Here is a 25,492-nt window from a genome sequence, read left to right on the forward strand (position 1 = left end):
CCATGTAGAAGGGCATCGCGATGAAAATTTTTCAAATTTGAAAAATTTTCTTACAAATAAAAAGAAACAAAACGTCGAAGAAAACGACGTAGGGAATTTAGAATTGAAGAGATCAAGAAGAATATTATTAGGTATTGGGTTTATCGAAGCCGTTTTAGTGATACAGTGTGTTATATAGATTATACACGAATTGTCCTGTTAGTTCGGAGGGTCTTTCACCGGGTGTTCTTGGAGACGTATTGGTCTATGCTGCGATCCAGTCTTGTTATGAGAGTAGCTTGGTGTTTTTCAGACAGATTCAGGTCCCTGAGTTTCGCTATACTGTCGTCCAGTCTGCAGATCAGTGAGGGTATTTCTGCCAGTTCGCGTTTGATATCTTGTAGTAGTGTATTTTTGGAACTAGGGGATGTTTTTGTAAGGTTAGTAATACTGGTCGGTTGCGGTGAAGGTTCCGCTTCCGTTTCCGTCGTTGACTCTTTTCTAACATCTTTGGACTCTTGAACTTGATTTATGGCTGCGCTTGTAGTGGGGTCTTTGAGAATCTTTGCTTTATTCTCAGTTTCTTTCCTGGCAGGATACAAGGATGGCTCAGAATCGTCATAAAGAGATTTCATACTGAAAAGAATGGGACCTTCCACAGTCTTCCCCATTCGCCATTCAGCTACGGTCAATGCGGGCTTCTTAGTAAAGGGACAGTCGGGGTAGATGTCGTACTGGAACTCCTTTGACCATCTCGGTACATAAAATGAAATAGGTTCGATAGCCTTATCTAGAACGGTCTTATACCCCTTCAGAATTTCATTTTCTTTAACATTTACATGACTTTTGGGTGAAACAGCAAAGCCTCTCTGTGATTCAATGAAATAGATCTCTGAGAGTAAGAATAATTCATCATTTTGAAACTCATAATATCTAATGCTTCCGTCACCTTTCCCCACCACATATAGAATCTTGTTCCCATTGTCATAGAAGGGCATCAATATTCCTGATGATTGATCAATGCTATAAAATTTCTTAATTGGACCATCTTCGATGTTGAATGCGTTCCAAATACCAATTTGACGGTAACTTAAATTAGAGAATCCGGTGGTGGCCAGTCTATTAGAATTACCCAACCATATCACCCTTTGGCTCTTCACCCCTTCGTGGGCTTCACCTTGACTGATTACTGTTCCATTACGGATGTCCCAAACTCTCAAAATACGATTACGGGAAAGTGTAGCTAAATAGTTCCCGTCATACGAGAAACTGAGTGATAGTACCACTTCGTCATGTTGCAGTGTGTGAAGTGTCTCTCCAGTCGAGATATCCCAAATTTTGACAGTTTGATCGAAGGAGGATGAAGCCAGTAGATCTTGAATGACTGGGTTATAAAGTACATGACCTACTTTTTTCTCATGGCCGGTTAGTCTGGCAGTAGGTTGGATGCCCTTAAATTTGAACCTCTTAGAACGTATTGAATAATCCTTTGGAATCTGCCATATGGCTATACTTTTATCCTCTGAGCAGGAACTAATCTTATAATCATCGAATGGGTCAAAATCAATATCCAATACGTTCCCTTTGTGACCGGTAAATAATGGCATTACATCTGGGCATTTACCAGATTCAGATATTGGAAGGACGGCAAACGAGCCAAATGAATTCCAAATAATGGAAAGAAACATACCATTCGCTTTAATTACATTTGTATCCCATACACTGTTCGTAATTTTCACATTATCGTAATGTGTTTTCTTCGAACCTATTTGACTGAAAACATTCTTGTATTTTGATATTCTACCGAACCTTGAGTTCATAGTAAGCTATTATCCCTCGTTCAACCGAGTTATACCCCCCCAGAAACTTGCAATATCACGTCTATTTCCTCTGATCTTCATTGGAAAAGTCTATAATAAGTTTAATTCTTAATTGAGCATCTCGCGAAGATCTCACTTGCTGCAAAGCATAACGAAAGACGCAGTAGAAGACACTGTTACATATCTCTGGTAAATCGTCATAATCTGCCGAAAGGTGCATTGACTGAAATCCTTATAACCACAAGTTGTTTAGTCCAATTGAGGCAGTTCTAGAACTAAAACCCATTCACCACATATTCTTCAGCGTTCACCAAAACTCTGTTGTATGGGAATATTTTACCACATAAAATGGTGGTGAGAGCTTACTAGTCCAAACTTACAGAAGAAGCACACACTCTCGATTGAACATCCAAATGAGTAAACCAATCAATGTGTACTCTATTTCAGAGGTAGCACTAAGTTTAGACGAAAGCTTGCCTGACATTTTTGGAAGATTGGATTATAAACAAACGTTTAGATTAATTGATCAAAAATTAATCATTGGTTATTCAATTGCCATTGTGGCCGCTACAAGTTTCATCCTGGACAAAAAATTTGGACACAATGAAGTCATTCCATACCAAACAGCTTTAGTTTCCTTTTATTTTATATTATCCATCATCTTCTGGTATTTCAAGAAATATGTAGAGAAATCTACCGTTTACGAAGGGACTAATACAAAGACTGGGGAGAAAATTAGTGTTAAAACCTCTTACGTTGAAGCAGAGCCCTTTTATAACTTTGTTCTATCTAATTCTAAAGGCAAAAGTCTCAATGTGAAACTGGAAATTAATAAAGTTTTCAATGAACCAGGTTTCTTACAGACAAATTTATTCTATGAATGGATTAATACACAATTGCAAACGTTGGATGCTAAAAAAAATGAATGAAAATAGTTTTTTATTGCCTACTATATATGCTATGTACAAATTTATTCAACTTCGATCGTAGTAGGTGCTTTATAAACGTCATTATATAAGGAATCAATAGGAACATTGACACTCTTTTGATGAAGCGCGGAAAGGTCTAAGAAACTCTCGTTAAGGTCTTTGACGGATTGAGCGCCAAGTAATTTCATTGAGGTTTCCATTTCTTTGGTTAGAAGCTCGATTGCCTTTGCGACACCTTCCTTACCATAGCAAGAGTTGGCATAGAGAAATGGTCTCCCAAGACCAACACCCTTGGCTCCTAAACACAATGCCTTTATTATATCAGTTCCACGACGTATTCCTCCGTCGATAAAGACGTCAAAATGCTGATCCAGTCCTCTTTTTTTTAATTCAGGCATTGTTTCAGCAAGTACCTCAATAGGTGCCCTTGAAAAATCTAATTGTCGACCGCCATGATTTGAAAGGACAACACCACTACAACCTACTTCCGCCGCTTTTATAACATCTTCTCTCCTTTGAATACCTTTGATAACAATCGGAAGTTTTGTGATTTTCTGTAATTCCTTGATATCTTTCCATGTTATTGAGGGATCAATAAATTCTGATAATGCTTGTGATGCCCCATGTGTGACCTTCTCAGTGTCTTCTAGTTTTTCTGTCTCCTTCATTATTTTAGGTCCTTGTTTGGTAGTGGAGAATTTAATCTTAAGGTCTTTTTCTCTGGATCCCATTAATGGGGCATCGACAGTAACAAAGATTGCCTTGTATCCAAGTTCTTCCACATGTTTGACAAGATTCCTAGTTATTTTTCTATCTGAGTTGATGTATAATTGATACCACTGAAGTTGCTCCGATTTAACCTTGGCTTCTGCTACTTCATCAGGTGAACATGATGCCAGTGTTGAGAGCATTTGCGGTACCAGCTTATGTGCTAACCCACAACCTCTTGCAATATCCTTTTCCCCTTCATTAGGGTTACCTAATTTACATAATGCAGTGGCTGTAACATAAAATGGGACCTCAGTAGGTTCACCTAGCATCTCAGTTTTTAGATCAATATTGGACACATCAACCAGGACCCTCGGTTTGAAAAACAGTCTGTGATATGCCAAATGATTTTCTCTTAAAGTAATTTCATCATCTGCAGCAGATGAATAATAAGCCCAAGCTTGATTTGATAGAATTAAAGATGCCAATCTTTCAAAATCATATAGATTTAATATTGATTCTAGTGGTGGTAAATTTGCCCTTAGATTTTCTTTTCTCATAATGTCTTCTTTTGTTTCACCTGGAGCATAAGGTGGACACACAAGTTCTTCGGGCATTGATCCCTGTAGTTTACCTAATTTCAGCTCTCTGGGTAAATATTTTTCTAATACACCTGGGGCATGCAATGGTACAAATATGGCAGTAACGTCCTTTCCTGCATTTGTTTCCAAGACGTCAGGACCACCAGGGTGTGACATGATAAAACTGGTAATATCATAGACATAACCATTAATAACTACCCAACAGTCATCGGGAGTCTTGTGCTTAGCGACTTCTTCAGGTAATATTAGCCTAGTCGTTATCGCTTCATTAGAAATTGTGCAAGGGCCATCTATGTCAGAATACAGATAGAAAGATGAGAGTGATGCTGCTGTCAAAGTTGTGTAAAAGAGTAAATTTCTCGTTTGAAACCTCGGTATCTTGCTATTTGACACAAAATGCCTTGTGCTCATCCTTCGAACACTTATACCATCAAATGGGCGTTTTCTTAATGTGAGTCTGCTCAACTGAAAAACATACCTTGAATTAAACATGATAGGCGGATCCGATAACAGTACTTACTTCATTATCATTCAGATGTTTGCCTACTTGGAGTGATCTATTTATATGCTTTCTACCTGTAGTGACACTGTGACTTGTCTGTTCGGCGTAATGGAAAGGTATCCTTTTGGTATGTTAAAGTGGCTAGAAGTGATTAAAAACATGTCCTTTCTGAGTATTTTCAGTATTATATGGATATTCAAGCCAAGAAATACGTGGGATTCTGTACATTCCACGTTTCAGCATTGGTCCTTACTAAATCGCCAACGATATTTTTCTATACTCGATGACAGATGACGGATAAATCAAAATCAAGTAAACAAATAAACATTGCTTATAGCTAGTATCTTGCGTGTGATTCGTGGAAGTGGGGATGTAGCAGTTTATTGGCTACTGGAATGAATTTTCCACGTTTTTAATTTACTTTTTTGCTTGCTCAATTATTTATTGAATAATATTTGGTGTAGAAACAAAATGATAAATTCATGTATAACGAATAAACAGAAAAGATTTTTAGCAAGATAATTTCTTCAAGACTCAATACGCTACAATAGGGGAGAGTGTGTCATTGAGAAGCTAACTTGCTTTAAATCAACTGATCCAGGTGGAAACCACACGAGTCAGTTAATGACAAGATCTTTTATACGAGACTTTTTACTACAGGCAATGATATAATGGGGGAATTCCGTTTACTTTCCTCTCTTGAACAGGTTCAAGTATATGTAGACAGTCTAATCTACACGAGAATGTTGAGGCTTCTTATATATCATTAGGATTAGTGATACTGACGTGAAGGACGATCAGAGGATGCTCCCTTTATATTATTTTCGTTAATATTGTTCATGATGTGGATGTCAGTCAAATAATTAAAGTAATTCTTATTAATCAGTGATTATACCAAATAATGCACTGGTTTTCTATACAATAAAATATACAATAAATAATATGCAGTGTGACAAACTTTGATCAAACTTCAGTGTTCAACTGAGTATTTATACAATTTCCAACATATTTTGCTTTGTAACATGTCTCCATGTTCTATAATCATATTTGTAATATTCTCTAATATTTACTGCTGATAAGTTCATCGATTTATCATATTACCATATTATTATGTAATGTTAACTACCGATAAATTTACTGTTTCTCATATTGCCTCATTTTTATGTAATTGAATTCTTCTAGAACATTCTAAATTTGTCATTCTAACTATCAGAACATTAAAATGTCAGTATAATGCCATTTCCAGCAGATACATATGTAATTCATCTGCTTGAACGAAAAGCTGTGGCCACCTGTTTCCATTCAGTGGTTTGTCGAACAAAAGAGACACCTCTCTGATGAAGGAAGACATAATTCAGTGGCAAGGCGACCAGATAATGACAATAGAGAATTTTAACGATTGAATCGAATCGGTATTAAGTTAAATTTTCGAAAAATCGAAAACTTAAGACTCCATGGCCAAGCTGGTTAAGGCGTGCGACTGTTAATCGCAAGATCGTGAGTTCAATCCTCACTGGGGTCGAAATATTTTTTTACTTCAAAACCGTTCCATGATATGTTGAGTATCTATCAAACAGATAATATGCCTTTATAAACTGTTTTTCTATTATTATTAGTATTATTATTTCCATATATAAACTATCATTTAAGCGATTAGGTGTATCACCCTCATCACATAATGATACAACAAGAATTTGACTTCTTTGCTTGCTTATAGAACATTTTGGAACTTGCAGTTAGTGATTCAGATTTGTCCACCAAATTATCTAATTTTTCACCCCTTTGTAGAACATTCTCTATAGTCTTATGCAAAACAATCTTTGTCTCATCAAGTTCTTGTTGAACTTTCATGATTGCATCAGCCTGTGATGGATCTTGGTATTTAATGATGTATGACTCCAGTTCCTTCATCTTTAAAGAATCATTTGTGGCCTCAACTTTCTCCCAAGTAGCTGGTGGGTGTGCCACCAAATATTCATCAGATATTTTGTTTAATAGAGTGTATGCTGGTCTAACTGGATATTCTTTGTCAGTGACTAGAACGGAACAGAGCCCTTCGGACCTGGCATACACATGTGCAATATAGTTCTCTCCTTCCTCTATACTTTGCCTTTGGCCAGATGACGTTCTACCTGCCACTGTGGCTGAGAAGAATGTCATGAATTCACCAACACTACTTCTTTGAAAGAAGCTGAATTGTGACAAGTCCTTCACTTCAGTCAATTCAAGGGCTTTCCCATCCCCATCGTTACGGAATATACCGATGTAATATATCTTCATTATCCCGCCTGATTCTGCCGTCTTTATTGGATCAAATGTGTCCACATTATCAACAGTTCACTAAAATTTAAAAATTCCCACATAGCCCGAATATGATATTGAAAAATTAAATAGTGGAATTCAAGCCGGGTCGCTCCTAACGACTCAATAGATGGATTTGCCAATACATGTTTAGTTGGTGCTATTATCATTCTAGCTATACCGTATTCAGTGAATTGTGCATATGAAACTATGTCGAATTACAGACATCTGCTGAGGCGAAGTGGATTAATATCAAATCACCTCAAAATTTCACGAAAACAAACGGTTCTGTCTCTCAATACAAGGTACTATTCGTCGGAAAATTCTGGTCCCAGATCAAGTCGTATTGATGGCCAACGGCTAATGGGCCTGGCTATGAGTCTACTGACTATGTCTGCTGCTGTTTTTTATGTTTATCCTGGAAGGACAACTGATAGTAATAAAATTATTGATTCTAAGCTGAAAGATAAGATCCAAATCCATGGCACTGCCCACATGGCAGGGCCTGATACATCGATAGAGGAATGCACTGTAGATACGGAGGAAAAGCTCAGGTCAGTAGCACAGAATTACCAAGATGTGCCTCTAACTATACTAGAGGCAGTTAATTCCATGGAAAGTGATTTGGCTCCAATTCCTACAGATATTGGAGAAGTTTCAGCTATTGATGATACAATTGTTACAAATCACGACATATTAAATGAAATAGAATCTGCATACAAGATCCAGCCATTGGATGGTGATACTTTGGGTTCAGTAAATGAGACGTTGGATCCTGATCCAAATCATGGTATATCAGGAATAAAGGGGGAAATTCAAGTGCATTCAGACTCTGTGGATAGTATTCCTACAGATCGAGAGGCAGAAACCTCAACTGATTTTAGTAATAATGACCCTCATCCTACTTCCACAACGAAAGATTCAGAAACTCCTATAATAAAAGACCGTGCAATTGAAAAATCAAAGGAGACCATCGATAACGGGACGAAAACAGTGAAAAAACTTATGGAAAAGCATGAAATATCTTATGACGATCTTGTTATACCTGGTGATTTGAGTATTTTAAGTCCTCGTGAGTCGATTATGTCGGATATGAGCACAGTTGAAACTAGGTTACAAGACATTCCAAAGTATAATTCAAGTTTAGATTCTGCTATCAACGTTAGTCATAATGCTAACGAAAAAGAAGAAGCTACATTGCTTCATGGTTCAGAGGATAATGTGTCCTTACCGGTGAAAGAGGAAACTATATCAATTGGTATTCCCACCACAAAGGAGAAGGTCAATGGGTTGAAGGCAAACTTAGAACTTGAAAGAAACCCAAAGACAAAAAGTAATGAGTTCACCACAGAGCCAAGTGAATCGTCGTCATTGCAGGATATTACAGGGCAACACTCTACAAGCTTAATAGAGCCTGATCTCAGTTCTAAGACGGAATTGGTTCCCAAGAAGTTAAATGGGAATGCTGATGCTGCGGTTCGGGAAGATACTAAAAAAACATCTTCTATTAATGACTCTGCCCTTGCACCGATTGCAGTTGGATCAGATTCTACTATCAAGGAACGTAATGTGAAAGAGACCAAATCTGATACTTCAGATAATCAACAAGCTCCAGATGCTGATGAGAACGTCGAGGCCTTTTTAGCAGGACGTGTCGATATGGCGATTAAAGATGAGGAAGCAAGTAAAGAAGATGCTTATAATCCAGATACGGGAGAAATCAATTGGGATTGCCCCTGTTTAGGTGGAATGTCGCATGGTCCATGTGGAGAAGAATTCAAGATAGCTTTTTCCTGCTTTGTTTATTCAGAAAAGGATCCTAAGGGCATTGATTGTATTGAAAGATTCCAGAATATGCAAAACTGTTTCAAAAAATATCCTGAATATTACGCTGAACAGCTAGAAAGCAAGCTTGAAGTTGCAAAATAATTTTATTAATAAAAATTTTGTAATTTAGAGACTACTGATAGATAAAAAAATCACTTGTGCATGAGCATGTTCATGAAATAGATATCCAAAATATCTGTTTATTATTCTTAAAAATGTGTTATTATATACAAGATTGTTAATATAAACTATTTATAATTTTTTTCAAGGTTAGAAAACGTCTCAAATATTTCATCAGCTGTTAAGTAATTCAAAGTTCTATCATCTCTTGTCCTAACGCTGCACTTGCCATTTTTCACTTCATTTTCACCAATGATAATCAAAAAGGAATAATCTCTTGTTATGGCATCTTTAATTCTGTAGCCTAAAGGTTCCGATCTTTCGTCAATGTCTACATCAAATTGAAAGCTATTTGGTGTCACTGGGACCTCGTTATCTTCATTATTTCCACGTAATCTCCGATGTAATTGTTTACAGGTATCAACTTGCAAGGCATTGTCTGTATTTATGGGTAATATCATTGCTTGAAAAGGGTTCAACCAAAAGGGCCACTTACCATTGTAGTGATCAATCAGCAACGACATGAACCTTTCCAGAGAACCGAAAACTGCCCTGTGTATCATAATAGGAGTCTGTAGCGTATTATTTCTGTCTTTGTACCTCAAATTAAAGCGCTCAGGCAATTGGAAATCTAATTGAATTGTTGCCACTTGATGCTTCTTGCCTGTATGATCTTTAACCATAATATCTAGTTTTGGCCCGTAGAATGCACCATCGCCTTCGTTTAAGTCCCACGGTTTACCAGAAGCCTCAAGAACATCTTTTAAAATCTGTTCAGCATAATTCCATGTTTCAATATTACCAATAAAATGATCTTTTGGTCTAGTAGATAAGCTAATTGTGTAGGGAGCAGCATTAGAATTATTACCAAACTTGAAAATTTTGCCGTAACAAAGATCAATCAATTTCAAACACTTGGAGATCTCTGATTTTACTTGTTCAGGTGCACAAAAGATATGTCCATCATCCTGATGAAACTTTCTCACCCTTGTGAGCCCGGACAGGGCCCCTGATGCTTCATTTCTATGCAACGGAGAGAAATCGCTGTACCTTATCGGTAATTCGTTGTAGGAATGATCAAATTTGTTATATATGATGCAATGTCCGGGACAATTCATTGGCTTCAGACCATATATCTCTTTTGTAGAGTCTACCACATCTACTTTGAACATATTATTTTCGTAATTGTCCCAATGGCCTGATTTTTCCCATAAAGACTTCTTAAAGATCAAAGGTGTTATGACTTCTTTAAAATCCATTCTCCTTTGCTGTAATTTCATGAAAGTAATCAACTTATTGAATATCTTAGTCCCATTCGGTAAAAAGAAGATAGATCCTGGGGATAAGGGATCCGTAATGTAAAGCTTTTGCCTTGCTGAAACTTCATTAGAAATTATAGGCTTCGATTGCAACTTACTGGCAGTGGAGTACCTATAGAGGTTGGCATATACTATCTTATTAGTTCTGAAAACGTTCATATCATGTTAGGTGGTTATAGTTCTTTCATTCGAGAGATCCTTCTTCCTCGAGGCTAAAAAAAATTTTTGATATCTTTCCTTTACAGACATTTTATTCTAATTTATATAGTGAGTATATGAGAAAATGCCACTGGATAAACTTCAGTTACGTGTGAGGGTTGCATCTATCTTCTCTAGTGATGGTCCCAAGTTCAATATCAATTTCCTTCTATAGCTTGTTTCATTATTTAGTTGAATTGGGTTTCCCTCCAAATAAATGGTTTCCAAGTTTGGTAAATGACCTATTTCTTCTCCAATGGACTCGAAAGATTGATCAATTTTATTGAAGGATGCCCATATATCAGTTAAATTCGTTAAGTGTTTCAAATTTTCCAATTTTGTGATCTTATTGGAAGTAATATCTAGAGTATTTAGTTTCAAATTTTTATCCAAATTTTCAATCTTTGTTATGAAGTTATTTGAAAGGTACAATTCTTCCAAATTTTCTAATTCCTCGAGGTTTTCAATCTTTTTCAATTTGTTACCTTGAATAGATAAAATTTTCAAAGATTTAAGATGATTTAAATGGATCAATCTTGGAATGGCATTCTTACCGAGCCAAATTTCTTCCAATTTTGATAAACCTTGAAAGGAATCAGGTTCAATTTCCTGGATTTTATTACCACCTAGTTCGAGACTCTTTAAATTCGTTAAGGTCGAGAGATTTTCTACTTTTGAAATCTTATTTTGCACAAAATATAAATTCTCCAATTTAGTCAATTGATCAATATTCTTGATATGCTTGATATTATTGAAAGATAGATCTAAATTGACCAAATTTATCAATTTGTTCAAATTTCTAGAGATATGTGTAATTCTATTATCGTAAAAATCTATATCTGTCATCGTTTCCACTGGTAACACTTCAACCTCCCCGATACTTTCAATCAAATTCTGTCTTAGACACAGTTGAGAAAGTTTTTTGAACCTGTACAGGTTCAGATCTTCCAAAGAATGAACTTTCAAATGAATCAAATCGATTGTTTCTGTGTCATCGTCCAAATCTTCAGTCAATTCTGAATCAGCAGAAATGTACTCCAAATGTGTATCAGGAACCACAGCCATATTGTTCGAAGAGTCGATATTCAATTCTTCAATCTTCAATTCATTACTAGTATTTTCGGTCATTGTTTGAGTCTAGTTGTCACCCCCTTTACACGTCTCATGAGCAATATATCTTAAAGAGCTTCCCAATTGACTAAAATCAAACTTTATAGGGTTTCACTTACAACCCTAATCGTAGTCGGGTAATACATGCGATTTTGACGCTTTTATAGGCTTTTAAAGCATATTTATATAAGAAAATGTGGTACATATTTACATAGTTGAGTGTGTTGTACTGGGGAGGGTGTTCAGCTAGCGTCCGTATGGTCTTTAATGTAATCGACTGTTTGGGCTACGCTGGTCAACTCATCGGCGACCTTGTCAGGGATTTCGATACTGAACTCTTCTTCCATCGCAACAATCAACTCCACTGTGTCGAGGGAATCTAGCCCTAGGTCCTTCTTGAAACTGGATTCCATGGTGATTTCTGTTGGGTTGCTGCTGCTGGCGTCTGTCTTGTTGAATGACTTGATAACATCAATGACTCGGCTAGAAATGGCAGTTTTAGACAGATTGCTTGGTGAGTAGAAACGAACGGGACCCTGAGAGATCATAGCTGATCTGGCAACGTTTGCACGTAGTAATGATCTGAACATCGTGTGAGTATGTCTAGCTGCTTTGGTTGTTGTAGTGTTCCTGAAGTGTTGCTTTCTCTTTCAATTTGTTCGTTCTCTCTAAAAAAGGACGACAGGATATATATATATATATATGTAGACGGTGGAAATGAAACTGGCAAACACAACGGACCCTCCATTGGCCTGAGTGTTCGTAAAGCGTGGATCGTCATCGCTGAATGTATCAGTGGCGTTGTGCTCGCTTCGCTTGACCGTCACTCGAGGTGGTTTGCCTATGTGACCAATATTCGCTGATTATTGCATTAGTCATCTGTGTCATCAAGAACTGTTTCGATGATTCTTCCATGAAACTAAAAAGGAAGGTAGAAAATACGGTTTAGACCCGTCTGATATGCACCATTCAGGCTCCAAGATGTTGATTCTGTCGATTTTGAACAAAAGAGACACAGAAATCTACAAAATTCTTGTAACTACTTGTCCATTAACTAAGCACCTACAGACACACCATACATATAGCAGTGAAATTGGCACTCTGAAATCTCGATATTCGCGAAACTATCGGATCTCTCGACACCATGTGAGGTGTCTCTGTCACCGTCTTGATCTTCATATTTAAAGCTCATCGCTTTAAACTGAAAAATTTTCGATATCTGACAAATTCAACGTTTAGTTAAACAAGCTCATCGCAACTGAAACATCACAATACCATGGCTACAGAGGCTGCTTTAGACGTTCCTTTACCTGTTTCCACACAATCAGACTTGGAATTTCAAAAATTTACTACTTCAGACCATGACAGGACCTCTTACTTGGGTCCGTTATCTCCAAATGTCGATCTTCCTCAGACATTATCCAAACACTATATGATAGATGATTTGGTTGATTTTTTCAAGAGAAACCCTCAGTACAAGAGAATTACTTTACAGTTCCCAGATTTCTTAGTCATGGACTCCTCCTTTGTCATAAGATTACTGCAGGACAGTTTCAAAGATGACGAGCAAGATAGACAGTTTTGGGTACTAGCCGATACTGCTTACAGTTCGTGCTGTGTTGATGAAGTCGCTGCAGAACATGTCAATGCTGATATGGTCGTGCATTTCGGCGATGCGTGTCTTAACGCCATCCAAAAGTTACCGGTGGTTTATACATTTGGGATACCATTCTTACAAGTTGACGATATCATGAAGACATTCATGGAAACTTTCAAAGAAAAAAATGAAAAGATATGCATCATGGGGAATGCACCTTTCACTTTTTATATTAGAACTATTTTTGAGAAGTTACACGAAGAAGGCTACCAAAATATCATTTATGCCACAATAAATGATAACTTAATAAATGATAATGTTACTATTATAGGAAAAGACAAATTAATCAACACCGAAGATAACGTAACCTTTGAACTGGGAAATAGGAAGCTTTACGCTAAGGACAACATTAAACTAGAAGAATCTGATTTGCAATGCGATTATTCATTGTTCCACATCTCAATACCTCAGGATCCTCGTTTATTGTATCTTACCACCATGTTCAAGTCATCACATTTATATGATACGCAGGACAACACAATTACAACTGGTCCCTTCCCATCACTGATGAAACGTTACAAGTATATGCATGTTGCGAGAACTGCAGGTTGTATAGGTATCTTAGTGAACACGCTTTCTTTAAGAAGTACAAAGGAGACAATCAATAGATTAATTCAATTAATCAAAGATAATGGGAAAAAACATTATTTATTCGTTGTAGGGAAACCAAACGTTGCAAAACTTGCTAATTTTGATAGTGTTGATATTTGGTGCATCTTAGGTTGCGGACAAAGCGGTATCGTTCTTGACCAGTATAACGAGTTTTATAAACCAATTGTTACACCTTACGAGTTAACCATGGCTCTCAAGGCTGACGTTACATGGACTGGTAAATGGATTGTCGATTTTGAAACAGTTCTAAATGAAATCGAAGAGCAAGATGATGCTGAAGACAATGACAAAGATTCTAATGAGGAAGATGATGGGGCTCCAGAGTTTGATGCCGTTACTGGTAATTATGTCAGCAATTCAAGACCGTTGAGGGCTCTACAGCACTTGGAGCTTGAAAGTCCAGCCGATAGTAAGGACTTGATTCGTACAGTTACAGGAGGTGCTGTCATTAAGGGGACTGTTTCAACAGCAGCAGCTCGTTTACAAGAGAGACACTGGAAAGGGCTTGGTAGCGATTTCAATGCCGATGTAGATTATGAAGAAGATGGTGCTACTGTCGAAGAAGGTATCACTGGTGTAGCTAGAGGATACCAATTTGATGTTAAAGATGCAACTGAGAAAAACTGAGGAAGGACAGTACCTTTGTTTATCAAATCAAATGCAAATTACTCTTTTATGACAATTTCTCAATAATTTAATGTACATGGTTAGCCATACTAGACACAGATTAGATGCATCAAATAATGTTATTATTCAAGCGGCTTTGTTAGTAGCTGTCCTATATAAGATAAATATATTTATTCGTAACTTTTTGCCAGAGTACTTCACAAGAAGTATCATAATACGTTCTTTATTACGGAAGGTCATAATATTTTGATATTGCAATAATAATTGGGGTATTATATTCAGTACACTTCCAAGAGTGCAGCTACTTCTTTGTTGACTAATTACAAATAAAATCATTATAAGAAATTGATTATGCAGTCGATCTCTCCTTCACGTTTTAACCTGGGTATTTATACTTTTTACACTTTTTCCAACATAGTTTGGGTTGTAATAATAATTTCCTTCTATGATATTCGAGACGCCCATTCTTCATACTATGCAATGTCTACTACCAATAAATTTGATAGTTGACATATTCCTTCATTATTATGTAAATGTAAATGTAAACACTCTAAAACATTCAAAGATTTGCCATTCTAACTATCAAAATATAAAAATGTCGGTATAATGCCATTTTCAGCATTTCGGTTCCGAAAAAACGTACCAATTCATGAATAAAGTTTAATGTCAGTCAAAAAAGATACTGACTTAACGATTGTATCTTAACGTAATACTTGTTAAGAACTCATCCTTGTTAGCTCAGTTGGTAGAGCGTTCGGCTTTTAAGTAATTATATACTTAAGCAAGGATTACCGAAATGTCAGGGGTTCGAGCCCCCTATGAGGAGTTCTTATTTTTTTATTTAGATGGGCTGATCTCTCTCACTTGACCTTTCATATTGTAATCGACAAGTACATTTGATACAGTAGGTCCGCTATTTATCAGCTACTATTATTTTTCCTTTTGTTCACCTTTTATTTTTACATAAGTCATCAGTTCGATTTGATTTGTGGTCTGTAGCACTGTTGGATTTAGCTCAAGTACGTAATTCACGTAATTCACGCAATTGCATTATTTGCTTTTCAAGTAGTTACTATATTTATCTGTAGAAGACTTAAAGCCCTGTATTTTTCATCATAGCTTTGTATAATTGACTGTAGCTGATCCTTCGTTTTTTAAGAAAACGCTTGCCACGGTTACAGATATCTTAAACCTTCAAGACAATAGCAGTTGGGTACTGACGGTTCCTACATGCAGAGTTGTTGCATAGTTCATTTATAACTTTAAAATATTTTTATCATGGTACTAAAGATAATAATATATACTGTATCTAGAAAATATAGGAGAAAGATAATAATTAATGTGGCAATATACAAATCAGGATTCAAACTTTTTCAAAGAAAGAGGAAAGAGGTCCTCCATCCTCATATACGCTTAATCAAGGTCAACATCACCTTCAGCGTCAGCGGTTTCTTCCTTGGCTTCAGCTTCGGCTTTTCTTTGGGCAGCTAACTTAGCAGCTAAGTCAGCCATTTGGGAAGCTTCTTGCTTAGCTCTCAAAGCTTGCTTCTTTTCTTCTTCCTTAGCTAAGTATCTACCTCTGATAACGTTACCTATGGATGCTAATTCTTCGTATTTAGCAATGTACTTGGCCTTAATGGAATCGTAACCGTCGTCGTATAACCATTCTTCAGCCTTGGATAACATACCAGTTAGTTTAGTCTTTTCTTGTTCAGAGGCAAATGGAGCGTATTCTTCTTCTAACTTACCACGTAAAGTGTAAATATATTCTTCTAAAGCGTTTTTACGGTCTTCAGTTTCGAAAACTAATTTGTCTTGAGCAGTTAATTCATTTTCCTTTTCGATTAATTCATTCAATGAAGAAGCATTTAGGGCAAATGTATGTGGAGTGATTGTTAAAGTATCCTTCTTGACAGTCTTGGTGACTTCCTTGAATTCAGGTTCAGCATCTTCTGGAGCATCATCAGGTAATGGAATTTCTTCCTTGACAATGATGTCCTCTAAAGTGTAAGCTTCTTCAATGATGTGTAAACCAGATGGGTCACATCTCAACTTTAATTTAACTGGGATAGATTCTTGACCTTCAGCAAGTTGAACACCTGAGATATCCCACCTGGCGATTTCGACAGGAACATCCTTTGGTAGTTGGTCCTTGTCAGTGTATTTAGCTTCCATGGAGAAGTCACCAGTACGGTGTAAAGTGATCATTTTGGTGGATGGGAAACTGGAGTTGACTGGGAAGACTTCTAAGTGATCTTCATCTTCAACTTGCTTGTCCCAAGAGTATGAAACAGATAATGGGTGAATATCTTCGAATTTGAATGGTCTGACTCTTAAAGTTGGAGAGTGAATAGCACAGATGAAAGCAGCACCCTTAGCAATAGCTTCATCTTGGTTTAAAGTGGTGGATAATGGTTTACCGAAAGCATCAGAGATAGATTGCTTTAGAGTTGGGATACGAGTAGTACCACCAATTAATTCGACGTAATCGACTTCTTCGGCAGAGATGTTAGCTTGAGCTAAAGCTCTAGTGACAGGGTCAGTGACACGTTCTAATAATGGCTTAACTAATTCTTCTAATTCCTCACGGGTCATTTGAGAAGAAACATCGACATCGTTCATGACAGATTCGACAGAGAATGGAGCAGCAGTGTTAGCAGATAAGACTTTCTTTAACTTTTCAGCAGCAGTTAAAATTCTGTTATAAGCCTTTGGATTTTCTCTAATGTCAATCTTGTATTTACCTTTGAATTCATCAGCGAAATGTTCAGTGATAGCACGGTCAAAGTCTCTACCACCGAAATGTTTATCGTAAGCAGTACCTAAGACCTTTAATTCACCTTTCTTGAATGCCATGATGGAACAGGTGTAAGAAGAGTGACCAATGTCCACTAAAGCGACGATTCTTGGTTTTTCTTCACCTTCTGGTAAATCGGTCTTGAAAACACCGTAAGAAACACCGGCAGCGGTGATATCGTTAACGATTCTGACAGGGTTTAAACCAGCAACTCTGACAGCGTCAGCCATGGCGTAACGTTGTTCTTCAGAGTACCAAGCTGGGACAGCGACACAAACATCGGTCAAATTGGCCTTAGTTTCGTCAATGACAGTGTGCTTGACTTTGTCAATAAACATACCAGTTAATTGGACAGCAGAGTAAGTTTGTTGTTCACCGGCGAATCTGACTTGAGCACCGATCTTACCGTCATCTAATTTAACTAATTTGGAAGTGAAAAATTTAGATTCTTGTTCAAAATCTTCATCATCGTAATTTAAACCGACAATTCTCTTTAAGTTTGTAACGGTGTTCTTGATGTTAGAAGTCTGCTTGGTCTTACCAGTTTCACCCAAGTATCTGTTTTTTGGACCAAAACCAACGACAGATGGAGTGGAACGGTTAGAAACTTCATTGACAACGATGTCAATACCTCTGTTTCTGGCAACAGCTAAAACGGAGTTATCGTTACCTAAATCTAAACCAAATGGAGTACTCATCACTAATATAGTATGTTTCCTGGATTATAACAATATTTGATTACGCTTATAAATTACAAACCAAACCGTTATTATATACACTACACTCTAATTTTTCAATGGTCATCTGCTGCAATGACAAACTTAAAAAGAAAGAAAATCGTAAAAATTTTCAACTGTTCGTGCAAAGTGACAGACCTCGAAGCTTCTAGAAAAATCGACTTCGATGGGCAGATGAAGTTGATGGGAATGGCGAGTTTGAAGGCCAGTGGACGGTCAGATGGCCGGTTTGGGGCGTTTGGTAGATGTGCATGTGTATTGAGATGTATATACTCGAGTATGTAGTGGACGGGGGTCCGTTAGGCGGCACTTTCTTGCAAAATCATGATGAGAGTCTGCCAGCCCGGTGTGGTGGTCAATTGCAGGAGGGGCTCTTCAAAATCTGTGTTTCCCGAGGCCTTCACTAGTAGGTCCCACTCTTCTTCCGACAGGATCTGTAGAGTGTGTATGTAGAGAAGGAGATGGAAATTCGAGATTTGATCGTGCAGAACGTTGAAATCGCCCCCGACACTGGCATTGTAAAGGTATCTTTTCAACTCGGTATAGTCCTGAGACTGTCCCATGGACTGTCTGTTGGCCCATGGGAATCCCTTCGTTTGGATGAATCTGGCATTGGATTGAGTGTCAGTCTTGGGGAAACCGTGCGTTAACGAGACTAGTAAATAATCCACGGGAAACGCTGGCTTTGCATTCTCTTTCACCGTGGTACCGTATTCGTTCACTTTCATGTAGAAAATCTCAGGAACGTATCTTTCTGTGGTTGTATCGTTGATGTATGCCATAGATGGGTGTGTAGATCCGCTGATCATACCTGCATCAACCAATGCTTCTGCTTCTTTCGACACTTGGTAACTAGTAATGTCAATCTCTCCTTCCAAATTACCGGAAACTACACATGTAACAAATTTTGATGAGAAAACCCCTTGTTCACTGTACTTACAAACATTTGGATGCTCGAGTTGATGTTTCGCCGCCATTATAATTTCCAATGATGATAGAAAGAACGAATCCTTATGTCTCTTGGCAAACACAGAACCATCACCATTACCTGCATCAGATAAATCTGTGAAGATAAGGCCGATGCACGTTAGACCCATTCTGTTTGCTAGCGAGAGAACATGCTGAATTTCTTCTTTAACTTGTACAACGTCCATAGTCAACCCATCTTGTTCATCATGCTGAGGTGGCTCATAGATGGCCTCTACGACGGCTTTCATCCCTAAAGGCGTGGCATCGTATCTTTTGTACGAACCGAAGAGATAGCCAAACCTTTGCATACCAGTGAACCTCCAGGATTCGATAAATTCATTAATCAATTCACTCTTTTGGAATTCGACATGATCGACCATTCTAAACTCTTGTAATTGTAAAGTGATCGCAGAAGGTTGACATTTTGAACAAATACCGCGAGGCCATGGTTCGTGGCCATTTCTGCAACCTTTATCGATCTTAAAATCTGGTTGTGATAAGGGAGCAATATATGAGCTACCGCTAGATTTCTTATTCGTGGTCTCATTCAATTTCTTCAAATAGGAATGATACGAGATATGCTTGAACTTGTTCTCCTCGTGATATTCTTTATCCCATGGTGGCAAGGGAGAGCAATACTCACACATACCCTTATCACCATGCTTACAGAGATGCGATCTTTCCCTTGGAATCAAACCTTCTTCCTTCTCCAGTTCTTCATCTATCGCCAATTCCTTCACGTCCAGCGGACCATTGACATTAGTAGGAGTGATATTGATTGAAGCCTGCATGCTACTCGAATGTGGCGTTTCATCACCTGCGGCCCCCTCTGATTTGGCCTGGAAAGTAATATACACAATATCACCATGGTTGAGCCCCAAGTCACCCACTGATCTTTCCATCAACACCACTGCAGGCTCACCAACTTCACCTGGATTGTGAGACACACTAAAAGTAGATGGGTCTGCAGCAGGACTTAATTGTGGCAATAACTTTTCCAATAAAGAACCGAATGCATCCGTTTTTTCACAGGATACCCTGTGCATACCATCCTTTGATCTGAATCTAATCAACATCGTATCAGTAGGTCTGGTTTTATAGTAGCCTTTAGTTATAATTTTACTATACTTGGCTCTTCCCTGCTAATATCAACTTTTTCTTGATATGCGATCTCTATAAATGAAAGAAAAAAGCTTTGTTGGCATCAAGAGTTTTTGAAAAATTACATGTATTAAAACACTACAAGTCAATACCAGATCCTCGATCGAAAGAAGATTCTAACGATGGATAGTGACTCTACGTTCAATGGGACGTTTAACGGCAGTAATAATACATATTCAAACGGGACATTTTTCGAATTCAATGAAGAGAAAGTAGAAACAATTCCACTTTCGTTCTACACACCATTCGTCTACGCTGCTATCGTGGTTATATCACTATGGATTTTCTCAATGTACCATAAAAGAGATCAAATTAAGAAAATGAGCGAGTTGGCCTCTATATTCGACGAACACGATGCAAGAGACTTGTATTTCGAAGTTAAAGAGATGGCTGATGAAAAGAAAGTTCATGAAAAGGTAATCAAAGCTGCACTTTTGAATAGAGGTGCTGAAGCCATCAGACGTTCATTCAAATTGAAGGAAATGGCTCCTCAAATTGAAGTACTATATAAAAATGGATCAGTTGGTGATGAATACTGGCAGCGTTATCAAACTGAAATTAAGCTAAATGAAGTTGAATTCAAAGAAACCATCCAGGAAGCTGAGTCTCTTCAATCTGGTTGGGCTCAAAATTTCGTAGTTTTATGCCGAGAAATTTGTTTTAATCAAGCATTAATGAGACGTTACCAATCTATCCTAAAACGTAAACAAGTTTGCATTTCAGAATGGGAATTGAACATCGCCAATGATGGTAGACTCATCACCGCTTAGGTGCCATATTAATGTTGGCCTCTCAAAATATAGATTCAAATATAATTGAAGAAGATAACTACAAAATGGAAATTTAATACACTGTACAAAATTGTTGAACTAATTTTTTCTAGATATACATTTCAAAAAGACCTCTAAGATCTTCTACCTTTTTTCTTGCTCACTACCTGGAACTCCCAGTCATCAGCATTACCTTCTGGTAATGCAAGTGCTTCACTCCAACTCAATGGATCGTTCACTTCCTTTTCGCAGGCAACCCTTCTCTTGACAAATTCAGTTGCAAACCTTCTACCATCCATCATAGAACTATTTGAATAGATAGTATCAGCAATAATTTCTTTTGCTTCTGGACCGGCAGGCAAACTCAAAAGGACTTCCAATACATTAGTTGCTGTGATACCTTGATTTAATTTCATTTGAGACTTGCACCATTTTAAGAAATCTCTACGTAGGGAAATTGAGGCATTACCTGGATATGCAGCTGGAATTGACGCAGCAACTGGTGTACTTTTGACTTTTAAGCCAGGGATACTAGTAGATGAACCAATTTGCCTCGTTGAATTTTTATTTGTTGTCATGGCAGATTTCGATGATACAGTAGTCCATGCGTTGTTATTTGCATTGCTAGAAACAGTTGTCGTAGCAGTTTTAGTTTTACTGGTACGTTGAACTTGTTCCCAAATCTTCTTTTGCTCTTCAATAAAACTTGGATCCTCAAATTCTTTTGCTACGGGGGTAATGGACGCCTTTGCTGTGGTGGGTGACGACTTAATAGGCAACTTCTTCAACTGTGACTTGATATTAATATTGATTGGTACAGAGTTGGAAGATGGATTATTTGCCCAAGTTAAGACCGATTTCAATTGTTGCTTTTCTCTTTCTTCCTTCAAAATTTGCTGGCTCAATTTTTCAGCTTCTTCAAGTTTTCTTCTTTCGACCTTTGCCTGCCTTTCGTCTTCTTGTCTTTGTAATTCAGCAATAGACACAGCTTTGATAGAAGGCTTTTCTTTGATCTTACCAGCCCAAGGTGCCACGGTTGTCTTTGGAATTTGATTTTGATTTTGAGCACCATCCTTATCCTCTTCTTCAGCATTTTTCTGTTTCTTTTCTTCAGCTTTTCTCACCTTTTCTTCAGCTTCCTTTTTGGCTTTTGATTTCTTCTCCTCCTGTTCCTTCAATTTCTTTTGCTTCTTCAAATTACGTTGTTCTTCTCTTTTCTTTCTTTCCAATTCATCTCTTTCTTGCTCTTCTAATAATTTTTTAGCCATCAATTCAGCCTTCTCCTTAAGTTTACGTTCTTTGTCATCATTAGTTTGTTTTGCACTTTTGGAAGGTGATGTTTCTTCAACTTTAGTTTCTAGAATCTCTTTTGGAACAGGTAAAGCTTCGACTGATGTCTTTACAGCTTCGACTGATGTCTTTACAGCTTCGACTGATGTCTTTACAGCTTCGATTTCTTTAACCTCCTGAACCAGCGGCTGATTGGCCGACGCTGGTTCAATTGGAACACCATTTTTGTCCAGTTTATGATAACACAAAGTTTCTTTAATTTCAAAAATCTCAGGTAGTTTACGATCTTCAATTATTGTGTCATAATCTATCTTTTTGACATGTTTTCTATTTACTGGTACTGGAACAGCGACTTCGTGATAGTATCCGCCTTCACTGTCCTTCAAATGTAAAATTTCGTCGAAAGTGAAATCATCACTTTCCACTTTAGCCTTTGGAGTTACATTATTATCATTAGTATTTGATTTGAATGGTTTGGCATTGTTATTGGCAGGGATCGCAGTGGCCGTTGCTGCAATGTCATCAAAACAAGTGAATGGATCTGTGAAATTATTTAATTTGGCCATTAATTCACCCAATGGAATGAATTTATTATTGATACCCAATGGTTCAGGACTAGTTCCAACTCTGCATATTTGGAGAGCGGGTTGGAAATAGTTACTTCTGAACCATAGCGACATATTTGATGAGTCAAATGGACCTTGAATGTTGCCCTGGTGATCCAAGTACTTCCATTGAGATGGTTGACGCGACATTGGATCGAGTGCAACTGCAGGTGAGTGGAAAGCAGGAAATCGTTTTCCTGTAAATGTTGAAGGAGTGCCGGGAGTAGTGTTATAACCTGGCATCATTGAATTAGAAGGTAATGCAGAACTGAAGTCCCCAATCCGCGACATGGGATCCTGAGCAGTTAATGGGGCTGGCACTTGAACAGGTCCATTATTCATTGGAAAATCCGTTGGATTGTGATTCCATGAGTTGAGTAAAGTATGATCTTGACTTTGTAAAGCGTCGAAGGGATCCCTCTTAGATGGAGTGAAAGGGCTCGAGGCTCTTTGAATGCCTATGGAATCCATCAAGGAGGTGGTTCTACTCAATGGGGCGCGTACGCCATTCGAGAGCGGATTAACAGTACGAGTAAAACCTTGATTAATTGAATTTTCCATATTATCAAGATTTCCACCGCCAGTTTGGACACTTAGCTTGTTGAAATGGGCATGAATGGAGCTAAAAGACGAAGACTGCTTCAAAGGCTGGTCGGCAGACGTCGGAATTGGGCTGTTATGTTCAAAATTCATGTATATATTTCTGATTCTCTGATTGAGTTCTATTGCACACTGTTAGACACTTTGACACAAAACGAAACGTCTCAGATTCTATTTCTGCGTATAATTGAGCAATTCCCAGTGAAAAACGCACCAAAAATGGAGTTCTACCACTCTGAAGTTTCAAGAATAACCTGCAATGTACAGTGTTAAACTTCATCGCAAAGAAAATTTTTTGCTTTTTTTGTCAAAATCTGGAGAGATCAAGAAGAAGAAGTAGTAGTAGTCGTTCAGCACGATATGATTTTTGTCAGATACAAGTATATATAAAGTATGGATGTGTAACTATCTGGGCAGCATTGAGAGTGGGAATGGGGGAGTGTGATGGCACGTGGGTGGATTGTACAGCTGGAGTTTCCACGACTCAGATACCCAGACTCCTCTCAATTTTGGTGTGAACATCGTTTCCCACCATCATACCGGACTGGAGACCGTCGTTGTTACGGTAGATATCTTCCCAGGCGACACTGTTGTCCTTATTGAGAAGGATATCCTCGTGTATGGATGTATGGTGGCTCGTATTCAATGGGTTGAATTCGGTACTCTTGACAATATTCAGTTCCATGACTCTCTTCATGGGCTCAGCAATACCAAACACTTGGCGGTACTGCTCCATCTGCCTGCCGCGCTCTGTCTGCTCCCAGTTGCGCAACTTAGACTCCAATGGATGTCTGTCGTTCATCTGCGTCGATAAGGGCACCGCACCACCTTCTTGCATACGGAACGTGTCCGGCAACGTATCGACAGCGTTCGACGTCAATTCTTTGTTCTGCGCAGTCGACACACTCGACTGGAAACTGCTGGCTGGGATGATATTCATGGTGGTCTTGTCTTTCAACATTCTGCTCTTCAATGGCTTTCTTCGTCTTTTGCCACTCTCTTTATTTCTTGACTTTTTTATATTGACCCGCGGAGGATTACCCGGAGTTATCTATCCTCTATGATGCCAATCGAAATTTTGTATGGCTTAAGAGAAGTTGACAGTTCGAGATGAGCACATTGTGGGTTCATTGTAGAGAGGTTGTGGGGTGTATTTTTAGCAATGTTTCAGTTGAAGAGGTCTATAGGGGCGGAACACTCCGAGGAAGGTCAGTCTACTGCGGCTAAGTTCTCGCCGGATGGTAAGTATTTGGCAATTATCAAGAATCTACAAATTGTCGTCTACGATACCGTAGAGTTTCAAATTGCCACTACGTTGTTTACGACTCATACGAGTCCCATTTCTGATATCTGCTGGTCTCCAGATAGTCAGTGTGTGGCGACTGCTTCTAATGATTTCACAATGGAAATCATACATCTCGTTTACGGTTCTTTACATAGATTGATTAGCCACACTGCTCCAGTGCTATCTCTATGTTTCAATGGTAAAGGCAATTTACTCTTTTCGTCTTCCATGGACGAGAGTATCAAGATTTGGGACGTTCTTAATGGTACCTTGATGAAAACAATATCTGCACATTCTGAAGCAGTCGTATCCATTGACGTCCCCACATTGGACTCCTCCGTCCTAGGATCGGGATCCTATGATGGACTCATTAGAATCTTTGATACCACAACGGGTCATTGTCTCAAGACTCTCACGTACGATAAAGATTGGAAAAGTGAAACGGGTGTCGTGCCCATCTCTAATGTGAAGTTCTCGAAAAATGCCAAATATCTTCTTGTGAAGTCCCTCGATGGGATCGTTAAGATATGGGATTGTATAAGAGGTGACGTTGTTAGAACATTTAGCGATGGATCCGTCAAAAAATTGAAATACACCTGCGGTATGGATTTCTTCTATCCAAATGACAGTGAACCGCCCCTAGTGGTCAGTGGGTACGAACAAGGTGAAGTCTACTGCTGGAAGACGGATGACAAGACATTAGTTCAAACCATCCCGAGTGAACATCACTTGGAATCCCCAATTATAAACATTCATTGCACTGACAAGCTCATGTGCACGTTATCGTTGAACGGTCAATGTCACATATGGCAATGGCAGCAATAAAAGTCGTACAAAGGCGTGTAAATATATAGTTACTTTTGTATTGGGCACTGCATTTATAAATCGTATACGTATTTTTCATTTCCGGAATTATTTATTTGACAGTCTCGATGACCTGTATAAGAAGAAATAACTCAAGCTGTAC

The 25,492-nt window shown here is 38.1% G+C and overlaps 15 protein-coding genes and 2 non-coding genes across 17 annotated transcripts; 7 read left to right on the forward strand and 10 right to left on the reverse strand.

The window, feature by feature from the left end:
- Positions 1-215: 215 nt before the first annotated feature.
- On the reverse strand, positions 216-1,799 carry KAFR0I00500 (uncharacterized protein; the record flags this gene model as incomplete). The annotated part of the gene is made up of 1 exon (XM_003958917.1): positions 216-1,799. One exon carries the CDS (start codon positions 1,797-1,799, stop codon positions 216-218), a length of 1,584 nt encoding a protein of 527 aa, XP_003958966.1.
- Positions 1,800-2,212: 413 nt separating this feature from the next.
- On the forward strand, positions 2,213-2,728 carry SPC2 (signal peptidase complex subunit SPC2; the record flags this gene model as incomplete). Its single annotated transcript, XM_003958918.1, has 1 exon — positions 2,213-2,728. The coding sequence occupies one exon, from the start codon at positions 2,213-2,215 to the stop codon at positions 2,726-2,728; it is 516 nt and encodes a 171-aa protein (XP_003958967.1).
- A 41-nt stretch (positions 2,729-2,769) lies between these two features.
- CYB2 (L-lactate dehydrogenase (cytochrome)) lies at positions 2,770-4,530 on the reverse strand (the record flags this gene model as incomplete). Its single annotated transcript, XM_003958919.1, has 1 exon — positions 2,770-4,530. One exon carries the CDS (start codon positions 4,528-4,530, stop codon positions 2,770-2,772), a length of 1,761 nt encoding a protein of 586 aa, XP_003958968.1.
- Positions 4,531-5,988: 1,458 nt separating this feature from the next.
- Positions 5,989-6,062, forward strand: KAFR0Itrna3N. Its single transcript has one exon. It is a non-coding gene; the product is annotated as a tRNA-Asn (tRNA).
- Positions 6,063-6,211: 149 nt separating this feature from the next.
- YKT6 (palmitoyltransferase YKT6) lies at positions 6,212-6,820 on the reverse strand (the record flags this gene model as incomplete). Its single annotated transcript, XM_003958920.1, has 1 exon — positions 6,212-6,820. One exon carries the CDS (start codon positions 6,818-6,820, stop codon positions 6,212-6,214), a length of 609 nt encoding a protein of 202 aa, XP_003958969.1.
- Positions 6,821-7,051: 231 nt separating this feature from the next.
- MIA40 (Mia40p) lies at positions 7,052-8,770 on the forward strand (the record flags this gene model as incomplete). The annotated part of the gene is made up of 1 exon (XM_003958921.1): positions 7,052-8,770. One exon carries the CDS (start codon positions 7,052-7,054, stop codon positions 8,768-8,770), a length of 1,719 nt encoding a protein of 572 aa, XP_003958970.1.
- Positions 8,771-8,916: 146 nt separating this feature from the next.
- Positions 8,917-10,266, reverse strand: MST1 (threonine--tRNA ligase MST1; the record flags this gene model as incomplete). The annotated part of the gene is made up of 1 exon (XM_003958922.1): positions 8,917-10,266. The coding sequence occupies one exon, from the start codon at positions 10,264-10,266 to the stop codon at positions 8,917-8,919; it is 1,350 nt and encodes a 449-aa protein (XP_003958971.1).
- A 141-nt stretch (positions 10,267-10,407) lies between these two features.
- SDS22 (type 1 protein phosphatase-activating protein SDS22) lies at positions 10,408-11,433 on the reverse strand (the record flags this gene model as incomplete). Its single annotated transcript, XM_003958923.1, has 1 exon — positions 10,408-11,433. The coding sequence occupies one exon, from the start codon at positions 11,431-11,433 to the stop codon at positions 10,408-10,410; it is 1,026 nt and encodes a 341-aa protein (XP_003958972.1).
- A 224-nt stretch (positions 11,434-11,657) lies between these two features.
- Positions 11,658-12,005, reverse strand: ACP1 (acyl carrier protein; the record flags this gene model as incomplete). The annotated part of the gene is made up of 1 exon (XM_003958924.1): positions 11,658-12,005. The coding sequence occupies one exon, from the start codon at positions 12,003-12,005 to the stop codon at positions 11,658-11,660; it is 348 nt and encodes a 115-aa protein (XP_003958973.1).
- Positions 12,006-12,691: 686 nt separating this feature from the next.
- Positions 12,692-14,311, forward strand: DPH2 (2-(3-amino-3-carboxypropyl)histidine synthase; the record flags this gene model as incomplete). Its single annotated transcript, XM_003958925.1, has 1 exon — positions 12,692-14,311. One exon carries the CDS (start codon positions 12,692-12,694, stop codon positions 14,309-14,311), a length of 1,620 nt encoding a protein of 539 aa, XP_003958974.1.
- Positions 14,312-15,038: 727 nt separating this feature from the next.
- On the forward strand, positions 15,039-15,137 carry KAFR0Itrna7K. Its single transcript has 2 exons — positions 15,039-15,076; positions 15,101-15,137. It is a non-coding gene; the product is annotated as a tRNA-Lys (tRNA).
- Positions 15,138-15,724: 587 nt separating this feature from the next.
- Positions 15,725-17,806, reverse strand: SSE2 (adenyl-nucleotide exchange factor SSE2; the record flags this gene model as incomplete). The annotated part of the gene is made up of 1 exon (XM_003958926.1): positions 15,725-17,806. One exon carries the CDS (start codon positions 17,804-17,806, stop codon positions 15,725-15,727), a length of 2,082 nt encoding a protein of 693 aa, XP_003958975.1.
- Positions 17,807-18,144: 338 nt separating this feature from the next.
- On the reverse strand, positions 18,145-19,890 carry NPL4 (nuclear protein localization protein 4; the record flags this gene model as incomplete). The annotated part of the gene is made up of 1 exon (XM_003958927.1): positions 18,145-19,890. The coding sequence occupies one exon, from the start codon at positions 19,888-19,890 to the stop codon at positions 18,145-18,147; it is 1,746 nt and encodes a 581-aa protein (XP_003958976.1).
- A 207-nt stretch (positions 19,891-20,097) lies between these two features.
- SEC66 (Sec63 complex subunit SEC66) lies at positions 20,098-20,745 on the forward strand (the record flags this gene model as incomplete). The annotated part of the gene is made up of 1 exon (XM_003958928.1): positions 20,098-20,745. One exon carries the CDS (start codon positions 20,098-20,100, stop codon positions 20,743-20,745), a length of 648 nt encoding a protein of 215 aa, XP_003958977.1.
- Positions 20,746-20,879: 134 nt separating this feature from the next.
- On the reverse strand, positions 20,880-23,333 carry SMY2 (Smy2p; the record flags this gene model as incomplete). Its single annotated transcript, XM_003958929.1, has 1 exon — positions 20,880-23,333. One exon carries the CDS (start codon positions 23,331-23,333, stop codon positions 20,880-20,882), a length of 2,454 nt encoding a protein of 817 aa, XP_003958978.1.
- Positions 23,334-23,724: 391 nt separating this feature from the next.
- Positions 23,725-24,180, reverse strand: UMP1 (Ump1p; the record flags this gene model as incomplete). The annotated part of the gene is made up of 1 exon (XM_003958930.1): positions 23,725-24,180. One exon carries the CDS (start codon positions 24,178-24,180, stop codon positions 23,725-23,727), a length of 456 nt encoding a protein of 151 aa, XP_003958979.1.
- Positions 24,181-24,402: 222 nt separating this feature from the next.
- SWD3 (Swd3p) lies at positions 24,403-25,350 on the forward strand (the record flags this gene model as incomplete). Its single annotated transcript, XM_003958931.1, has 1 exon — positions 24,403-25,350. The coding sequence occupies one exon, from the start codon at positions 24,403-24,405 to the stop codon at positions 25,348-25,350; it is 948 nt and encodes a 315-aa protein (XP_003958980.1).
- Positions 25,351-25,492: the final 142 nt, after the last annotated feature.

This window comes from Kazachstania africana, chromosome 9, assembly GCF_000304475.1.
Source record: "Kazachstania africana CBS 2517 chromosome 9, complete genome".
Classification (NCBI taxonomy): Eukaryota; Fungi; Ascomycota; class Saccharomycetes; order Saccharomycetales; family Saccharomycetaceae; genus Kazachstania; species Kazachstania africana.